This window comes from Euphorbia lathyris, chromosome 1 (genome assembly GCF_963576675.1).
Source record: "Euphorbia lathyris chromosome 1, ddEupLath1.1, whole genome shotgun sequence".
In the NCBI taxonomy this organism is placed as follows: Eukaryota; Viridiplantae; Streptophyta; class Magnoliopsida; order Malpighiales; family Euphorbiaceae; genus Euphorbia; species Euphorbia lathyris.
In genome coordinates, this window is record NC_088910.1 from 33,817,471 (window position 1) to 33,828,192 (window position 10,722).

At 33.8% G+C, this 10,722-nt stretch overlaps 1 protein-coding gene across 1 annotated transcript; it reads left to right on the forward strand.

Moving 5' to 3' along the window:
- Nucleotides 1-1,417: 1,417 nt before the first annotated feature.
- LOC136227369 (respiratory burst oxidase homolog protein C-like) lies at nt 1,418-10,366 on the forward strand. The gene is made up of 11 exons (XM_066016014.1): nt 1,418-2,415; nt 2,509-2,557; nt 3,650-3,763; nt 3,843-4,268; nt 4,553-4,936; nt 5,014-5,109; nt 5,413-5,528; nt 5,627-5,729; nt 5,821-5,891; nt 8,077-8,612; nt 9,803-10,366. Exons 1-11 carry the CDS (start codon nt 1,667-1,669, stop codon nt 9,910-9,912), a joined length of 2,754 nt encoding a protein of 917 aa, XP_065872086.1. The 5' UTR covers nt 1,418-1,666; the 3' UTR covers nt 9,913-10,366.
- Nucleotides 10,367-10,722: the final 356 nt, after the last annotated feature.

A 10,722-nucleotide genomic window follows, 5' to 3' on the forward strand; every position in this document is an offset into this window, starting at 1 on the left:
GATAAAACTTTTTTTATTATTATTTCAGTTATAAATTTCTTATAATTTTCATAAATTAAAAAATAAAGTCTAATCTCAAAAATTAAAAAAAAAGATTTTGGAAAAATAACATGACTAAATTATACCATTAGTATTTGAACTATATCCGGTTGACAGTTTGGTACATGGACTGGATTTTGTTCACAAAATATATCTTAAGTAATGGTAATTGGACAATTTAGTACGTTTAGTCAGTCACTAAATGGACAACGCAAATTTTGACTATTTTTAATTAAAATTTTATCTCTCTCTCTCTCTCTCTCTCTCACCCGTTGGCTCAAGGCTGAAGACTTCCCTATCCTTTTTCTGCCCATATGATTCAGTTCGAGCTGTTCCTAATTCGATTGTCCAAAACAGAGTGATTCCTTTCTTCAACGACATTAAAGCAAACTGATTTATGATTTGATACCTCGTGGATTGGGAGTTCGTCGATTGGAGGAAGACAATGAACTGGTATAGGCTGGTAAGCTCGGAAAGTATAAACTTGCTCTGTCATCGCTGGAGAATTAATAGGTCGAACAGGAGCCGCTGAATCATAAATTTGATGCTCTAGTTGAGTAACAGGGGTTCGTCGGAAACGAGCATGAATAATTCTTGAAGTGCGACCGAGTAAAGAAATAACATTTTGAAAGCTACTGATGGTGAAATCTGTTACCGCATAATATTATATGTTCCCATCAAAGAGGAGGAGATATTGAAGAAGTATTGATGTTGAAGGTGATTTTGTTTAAAGGTACTAACATGCCACATCATCATTTTAATAGTTAACTTGTTGTAACATATCATAAATATTATGTTGTCTAGTCATACCAAGTTTGAATATATTATTGAGACAAAATGTAATGAGGTACTAAAATATGAATTAAAATATAGTTCATGTATTACTAATGTAATTTACCACATAAACAGTGCATAAAAATAATGATAATACAGTTATTTAGAAAATAAAATTTTAAATAAATAAAAGCTTTATAAAAATAATAAGAGTTTTACAGAATTTAATATATGAAATTGATATAAGATCTGCTTGAATTTTTAGTTCAATTAGTTTTATGAAATGGTAAAAAAAAAAAAGTTCAATTGAGGGTTCGAGTCCCGACCACCTCATTAATTTACAAAATAAGCTTAAATACTACTCCATGTAGGGCTATAAATGAACCGAACTGCTTATGGTTCGAACTCGTTTATTTTCTAATGAACTGGGGTTGCAAAACTCGAGCAGAATTTGAATAGGCCAAAGCTCGGGTTGATTATACCTAACTCCATGTTTCATATTACATTATTACATGGAGCTAGTATTTTAATTGTCATTGGAATTACATAATTTAAATGCATTTTCATACTTTTTCTTTTCTGTACCTCTCTCTTTCGCAATATTTATGTCACAGATGCATTAACTGAGAGAGAGCCCTTTTATCTTTACTGCAACAACAGACTTCTCTCTCTAATCTCACTTTCTCTGCTCAAAATCTGCCGGAACTATGCTTTAAACAATAATCCATATGTAAAGATTCGACCTTTTCGAGTTAAACAATCTATCTCTACTCTACATAAGAATCTACAAAACCCACATATAAAGATTCAACCTTTTTGAGTTCAGAACCCGACAATTCAAATCCAAAACCAGATGAACGACATGGGTAGTCGTAGAGAACAAGAACACCATCATCAGCACCACCATTCAGACACAGAGCTCGTCGGAGTAGGCGAAAGAGTACCTTACAGCGGTCCATTAAGCGGACCACTTAACAAAAGAGGAGCTAAAAAGAGTGCTCGATTCAACATTCCGGCCGATCAATCAACTTCATCTCAGCAAGACGAACAGTATCTCGAAGTTACTCTCGACGTCCGTGACGACGCCGTCGCCTTACACAGTGTCAAAGCTGCAAACGGCGGAGAAGAAGATCCGGAAATCACACTGCTCACTAAAGGTCTCGAGAAGAAATCGAGCTCTAACATTGTGAGAAATGCTTCTGCTAAAATTAGGCAGGAATTTAGGAAACTTGCTTCTTTTTCTTTAAGGGCTCCTCCTCCTCCTCATCTTCGCCGTCTTGACCGGACTAAATCGGCGGCGGCTCATGCTTTGAAAGGGCTTAAGTTTATAAGTAAGACGGAGGGAGGTGGGGCTGGCTGGGGTGCGGTGGAGAAACGTTTCGATGAAATTACTGCTTCTACCGGCGGATTGCTTCCTCGTTCTCGATTCTGTGAGTGTATCGGAATGAAGGAATCGAAGGAATTTGCAGGGGAGTTGTTTAATGCACTTGCTAGGAAGAGGAATATACATGGTGATTCCATTGGTAAAGATGAACTTCAGGAATTTTGGGAACAGATTTCTGATCAGAGTTTTGATTCCAGGCTTCAAACTTTCTTTGACATGTAATTTCTCTCATTCTTTTTACTTTTTTTTTTTCCTTTTGAATTATAACTTCGGAGCTGAAAACTTAAATTCACAATGAAAATTAATTCCAGGGTTGATAAAGATGCCGATGGAAGAATCACAGAAGAGGAAGTTAAAGAGGTAAAGTCATTTTCTGTCGGTGTAATTCAACCATATTCCCGGAGAAAAATATATCCGATCGGTTAATTACTGCTACTTGCACACATTTCTGTTTTTTTCCTTTTGATCCATCGGGTTTATTACTCTTTCAATTTTTCCCTGCTGTTTTTGGTATTTGCTAATTTATCCCTATCTTGTGAAATAATAAAGTTTTACTTCCTAATGGTTTTTTTTTTTTTTTTTTTTTTAAGAACTTCCTAATGTTTTCAAACAACATGATTTTACTTCCTACCTATTGAAATTTTTTAACGCCTTGATTTGATTATTCTTTAACTACTATGTCGGACTTCTAATCATGTTTGTCGAAAAATTGCATGGATTTTGGCAAATTGTTTCAACATAGTAAACATTTTATGCCGTTATTCATATTTTTTTTATTGAACTTATATGCGGCAGACTCAATTGTTGTCATTACGAGATATAGACCCTGTTTGGTAAAGAGCGTTTTGGGATAAAAAGAGCGGTTTTGACCAACTTTAGAGGTTTGACCACCGAAACCGCTGATTGGAGTGTTAGGTGGAGAGAGTTTTGGGATGAAAACGCTAATTTAGAAAAAGCTCCTTTTAGGAGCTTTTTCAATTAGCGTTTTGCAATATTAAAATTAATGGACTTCTTTAACCCTAATAGATAGACTCCATCTTCTCCTGCGCCAAAATCAATGCCCTTATTCGTCTTTTTGCACAAACCGCTATTATCAATCAGCTAATTTTTACCAAACATGTCTACACAAACAGCTAGTCAAACATCAGCTAATGTAATCAGCTGACAGCTAATGTAATCAGCTAACAGCTAACAGCTAATTCCCAAACAGGGCTATAAATTTTTTTATACATAATTCATGTTTGGAAAATCCGATATGACAGTTAAATAAAAGATCAAATAACGGTAGATCATTCCATTCATTTTTTCCTAATTAAAAGCCTTAAAGAGTAGAATTTTATCATTTGGCAAATTTGTACCTTTATCCCCAAGTGTATGGTAGAAGTTCTGTAATGTAATGCTATTAAAATGAAAGTATCAGTGACTCATAAATTTGATGATTTACCTATACAGATTATCATGCTAAGTGCTTCTGCTAATAAACTGTCAACCATCCAAAAACAAGCAGAGGAGTATGCAGCTTTGATCATGGAAGAACTTGACCCAGAAAATCATGGATACATCATGGTACATATTTTTATGGTCAATTTCAATTTCAATCTCAAACTTTACGTAAAATGTCATTAACAATCCTCCAAAAACACAGATAGAAAACTTGGAAATGCTCTTACTGCAAGGACCAAACCAATCAGTAAGAGTAGGAGAGAGCAAAAACCTGAGCCAAATGCTTAGCCAGAAGCTGAAACCAACAATAGATGACAATCCATTAAGAAGATGGTACAGACACTTGAAGTACTTCATTCTAGACAATTGGCAGAGAGTATGGGTTATGGCGCTGTGGATCGGCATCATGGCTGGCCTATTCGCCTACAAATACGTGCAGTATCGAAACAAAGCTGCATTTCAAGTAATGAAGGCTTGTGTTTGCATAGCCAAAGGAGGAGCTGAGATCCTAAAATTCAACATGGCTTTGATTCTATTACCAGTTTGCAGAAACACTATAACTTGGCTTAGGAACAAAACCAAGTTAGGAGTTGTGGTTCCTTTTGATGACAACCTTAATTTCCACAAGGTACGTGCAGTGGCGGAGCCAGGATTTCATATCTGTGATGAATGCACTTAGCTACCACTTAAACCAACTGTGCAAACTTAATTTTGTGTTATATATTCACATCCTATGTTATAAGTACTAATTTAACTATTTTGGGAGACTGAACCACTATTCCTCAGGCGTGCTGGCTCCGGTCTGTCTCCGCCCCTGGGTACATGCCGGAGCCAGTACTGAACCGGGGGTGCCATCCGCCTCTGTTGTTGACAATTCTATCCTTGTTCTGACAAGTTGTGCTTATTTTTCAGGTGATAGCAGTTGGAATTACAATAGGAGTAGGTCTGCACGCAATTTCGCACTTAGCATGCGATTTTCCTCGGTTACTTTCAGCTAGTGAAGAAAAATGGAAGCTAATGGAGCCATTTTTTGACGATCAACCAACAAGTTACTGGCATTTTGTGTGGTCAGTAGAAGGAGTAACTGGGATAGTAATGGTGATTTTAATGGCTATAGCATTTACATTAGCAGCACCTTGGTTCAGGCGTAACAAGCTTAAATTGCCCAATTTCCTTAAGAAATTGACTGGTTTTAATGCCTTTTGGTACTCTCACCATCTCTTCATCATTGTCTACACCTTGCTCATTGTGCATGGTCAATACCTTTATCTTACTCATGAATGGTACAAGAAAACGGTAAGCAATTATTATCCCCTAATCAAAGGCATAATGACCTTCACAATAAGGGTTTATTAATAGTGTGCTTTTTGCAGACTTGGATGTATTTGGCTGTTCCTCTTTTGCTGTATGCAAGTGAAAGATTGACAAGGGCACTGAGGTCTAGTATCAAGCCTGTTGCCATTAAAAAGGTAAACAACTCGATTCTCAACATAGAGAAATTCTACTGTGATCCGGGACTAACTGGTTGCGAACCATTTTAGAAGGGGGGTGAAGGGTCTATTCAGGAAAATTTTAGGATTCAACCAATGAAAAATGGGAACAATCAATGTATTGTTTACGCCACTTTCAGACAATTTCAATCAATTTCAGTCAATTTCACATGCATTAAAAATTGCTGAAATTCACTGAAACTAACGGAAATTGAGTGAAATTGACTAAAACTCGACATATTACACATTATTTTTGAACTAAAATTCATTTATGGATTGAAGGTGGCTATTTATCCGGGAAATGTGTTGGCACTTCACATGTCGAAGCCACAAGGGTTCAGATATAAAAGTGGACAATACATGTTTGTGAATTGTGCTGCTGTTTCACCATTTGAATGGTAAGAATTACTTACTACTTACTTAATTCCTTAAATTGAGCCCTTTTGGTTATAAGTAATGAAGGAATTGGCAACTACTACTACTACTACTACTACAGGCACCCATTTTCTATAACTTCAGCTCCTGGAGATGACTACTTAAGTGTTCACATTAGGACATTGGGTGATTGGACTAGGCAGCTCAAAACTGTTTTCTCCCAGGCACGTCTCTTTCTCTATTTTTATTACTTTTCTGCCCTTTTTGTGGCGATTATTGTGGCTGATTTACCTTTTTTTTTCTTAATTATTACAGGTTTGTCAACCACCTGATACAGGGAAAAGTGGACTTCTCAGAGCTGATGGCTTTCAAGGAAACCACCCAAAGTAAGTCCTTTTATCTTGCGAAAAATCAAGTTAAATACTTATTTAGTTCTTACTGCAAAATATACTTTTATATTTTTAAAATACTTTCTAATATTTCAAGTCACTTAAAGTATTCATATATTTTAGTTGGGAGAAGATACACTGGAAAAGTGTTTTGTCAAATTTCGAACCGATTAATATGCTAAATTTTAAAAAAAAGATCAAATTTAACTCTAACGTTCTAAGGGAAGTGCATATTTAACCTTAACATATGAAACAGTAAAAATTAACCTTAACGTTTATAAGCAAAATCAACTTTACATTAAGGTTATATTTGCATTATTTGATAGGTTGGAACTAAATCTATAATTCACTTGAAAACGTGTGAGCTTATTCCAAACAATTAAGATAAAATTTTAGTAATTTGGATGGAAAGTCCTAAGAGTTGATAAGAAACAAAAGTCAAGCAGAGTCATGCTTTTTAAAAAATGTATTTATATTATATTTGGCTATAAATAAATAAATAATTATTTAATAAGACTAATGATGAAAAGGAAGGTCATGTTTTCGTGATGAGCATTACACAAAAGGTGAACAGTTGTAATGTAATCGTGGTTAGTTGGGTACAATTATGTCATTGCACTGTGCTACTTGCTTTTAATCATTTGGTTTTATCTATACTTTATTTTATTTTTGGATTGTTGGTGTTTTATAATAGGTAGAAATTGAATAAATAATAGTAAAAAGCATAGGCGCAGAAATAAATCATGTGAACAATAATTTGTTTGAAATAAAGAAAGACAGACAACGACTAAGAAAGTGGACCCACCATCCAATTGCACTAGTTTGGTTTCTTTCAAAATGGGTGTGTTTTAAATTATTCACTCTTAGTTTATACTCTCATTTGTCTGTCCGGATATTTTAATACATTATACTACATCATAACCAAAGGACAAATTTCATAGGATTGACAACCATATACTTAATATTTATATCATAGTAGCCATTAATAGATTTTTTTTAGATTTAGTATGAATGATAAGGAGTTCACATCTTGTTTGGTGGGGTTTAATTCATAAGCAATCTGTAATTTTTAGACTTCCTATTTTTATCCGATTGCATTCAATAACTATATATTCATTGCATTCAATAACTCCAAAATTTCAATCCCATGTAATTATTTATCTATATATATTCTTTTTATACATGACGACACTTTAATGCGTAATTTTTATTTTCTACATCCAACAAATTTTACTGAGAAATAAAGGGTTATTAAATGAAATTGAATAACAACAAGGATCATTGCCTTGAAGTTTTGGGCAAGTAGAAAAAACAAAAACAGATATATTAGGGGAAACATTTATCGTAGATAAAGACATCTAACCAACACATGCACATGGCTTTATGACATGGAGATACAGAATCATGAATTGTATATCCAAGGGTGAAAAATATTCCTAAAATGCAACTATGCAGTGGCGGATCCAGGAATCGACATTCGGGGGGCTGATTTTAGTCCGATTATTGGGAGTAATTTTTTGAAGTCCAGTCTGTTAGGGATGTAATTTTTTTTAAGCTTTTAACACACTTAAACTTTATGGTTTTGGTATATTAGCTAAAAATTGTAACATTTTCACACTTTTGTTATTTTTAGCTATAATTTTTTTATAATTTTCATAAAATTTAATTTAGAAATTAAGTTAAATTGAATCTCAAAATAAGAAATTGATTTGTTTTATAGAAAAGAGATAATAAATTCTTAAAAAAAGAGATATAATAAAAATAACTTCATATAAAAACAAAAAATGAGTTTGGTGTGGTTTGAACCCATGACGTCTCACTTTAAAACAAAGCTCTTAACCAACTCAACTACTTAGATAATACTACATAGGTTAAATATATACTAATATTTGGGGGGCTACACGGGACAAAAATAACGACACTCAAGGACGGAGCCGATGGCCGGGGGGCTTCGGCCCCCCCGAGCTCTGGGCTGGATCCGCCCCTGCAACTATGCCCTTTAATATTTTTTAGGATGCAATTCTACTTTAGTTAAACAGTAAATCCGTCTAGAATTACCGTTTCTTGAATTGAAATTCATCAGTATTCACTTAAAAAGGGCAAAACTGACTTAGACCAAAACGATAATGATGAAACTATACATTTTTCTTTGTTTCTGAACAATGGTGATGAACACATGCAGTTTTCCAAGAGTGTTGATTGATGGTCCATATGGGGCACCAGCACAAGACTACAAGAAATACGACGTGGTATTGCTTGTGGGTCTAGGAATAGGAGCAACCCCAATGATAAGCATACTTAAGGACATAGTAAGCAACATAAGGGCAGTTGAAGAAGAAGAAGAAGAACAAGTAGAAAATGGGACAATGCCAAAAACACCAGATGCACAAAAAAGGAACAAAGAAAGCTTCAAGACAAGAAGAGCCTATTTCTACTGGGTAACAAGAGAACAAGGGTCTTTTGATTGGTTTAAAGGAGTGATGAATGAAGTGGCTGAACTTGACCAAAACCATGTGATTGAGCTTCATAATTATTGTACTAGTGTGTATGAAGAAGGGGATGCAAGATCTGCTTTAATTGCTATGCTTCAATCTCTTCACCACGCTAAGAATGGGGTTGATATTGTTTCTGGCACTAGGGTTATGTCCCACTTCGCTAAGCCTAATTGGAGAACTGTTTACAAGAGGATTGCTCTTAATCACCCCAATTCTAGAGTTGGTAAGTCCTTTTTTCTCATGTCTTATTTTTCCAAACTTAGTATACTACTTCTAGAAATTTCACTATATGTTTTGCTTACTACGTTATTTGGGTATCAGACTAACAATACAATATCAAATCAAGTTACACCTCAACCAATAAAATATTAACACCATGTACTTATATATTTTAGTTAATTATTTATATAAATTTTAGATCTCAAATTATAAACTTTAAACCTAAAATTTGACGAGATTTTAAATTATTGGTCCAGACATATAGTACAAAATTCGTCCTTATTTGCTGATCTTATCTTCTGCACTTTAATTAGTGGTGCTTGTCCTAAAGCGTGCATAACTTTTACACATTAGTATTATCTTAAGAATTAACAAACATTAACGGACACTATTTTCTATACCATCACAATTAGAGCTTGGCCATTAACTTTTTTTTCTTAAATGGTTGATGGTCTCCTTTAGGCTTTAGCTAAATGCAATTTTTCCTTGTGTGGGCCCAGTTGAAAAGGAAATTAAAAAGGACGTACCCCAAAAGAATAATAATGCTTCCTCTTTTGTGATGATAAGAAATCATAAGCAAAACGTGAACATTCACATGGATTCTGATAAAATTTAAGTTGTAGGATACTTTGAATCTCCATTTTAGGATTTTAATCAGTCTAGATTTAAGGGCGAGTGACCAAATTCACGTGATCATCAGGATCCATGTGAACACAATCATTCAAATTTTGGTAGACTAAACTTCTAATATTTCATTTCAATAATATTGAGTTTTTGTTTTTCTTTATCACATGAATCCCTGATCAGAAAAAATCAATTTTAATTATAAAATTCAGCTAACACAAAACACAATATTATTCATTTGTTTACATTTGAAAATTTAATTTTTAAATGTAAAAACTTTATTTCGAATCGTACAAAAATTAATTTAGATATAAATGAAATGAGTAATATTTTTTTCACTTTAGAATTAACAAACATGAGTTTAATGTGACCAAAAACAAATAATAAAGAGTCTTATATCTTGAAACAAAAGATTCAGAGGTTTTCTGATTTTAGCCGAATTAATATTTTGTACATACTCTATAGGTCATTATTTACAGTAACTACCAAGAAAAGGAAAAAAAGAAAATGATGGGTTCATAATTAATGAAAAAAAAGAAAGATACTGATATTTCTGCTCTATAATTGCAGGAGTCTTCTACTGTGGGGCACCAGGGCTAACAAAAGATTTGCGCCACCTAGCTCTGGATTTCTCACACAAGACAAGCACCAAGTTTGATTTTCATAAAGAAAATTTCTAACTTTCAAAATGGATAACGAGAGGAAAAAACAACAGCCACACACCCACTCCCTAAAGTCTTTTGATCTCCACTAGTATCATATTAATATAATATCCCACTTTCTTTCTGTCAAGTTACAAACGCTTTTTTTGGCTCCACTTTGTTGACCTCTTAAGCCATCGAAATATTATTTCTTTATAATTAAATTTTCTGAAAATTCGATAAGTGCTGGTGGCGGAAGATTAGTGTGTTAATTGATGGAAAGAGGTTGCCCCACCACATTGTGCTAGATTGGCTAAGGTAATGTGGGTTTCAGTATATGCAGTGCTCATCTTTAGACTGTACATCATCTTTTCTTTTGTAGAAAATCTTGTAATATTTCAGTTTTGATTATTTGAAAATTGTAATTATAATGTTCATATTTGGTATTGGGATTGCCAGCTATAAATTAAACCATGTTTTATTTAATTATTTATCCTATCATATTAAGTATCCGTTATTCATATTTTTCTCACCATTAATTATAAATCCAAATTCTTGCCTTTCTATGAACCTACAACAATTACAAATAGGCAAAAAGCATCCCAAATTCCTGCGTCATTCTGAACTCATGATTTTTTCATTTTAATATACTATACTCCTGATTTTTATTTTTACTTTTGTCTTTGGTCACATTAAGTCCCTTAAAACTATAAAACTCAGCTTTAACCATAAAAAGAAAAATATTTACCTGTCACCTAGAGAGATAGCAGGATGTATATTTATGGAGTCTGAACTTCAGAGCAACAGCAACTCACTTTAGAGCAACTCTCTTCAATCGCCGGTCAATTT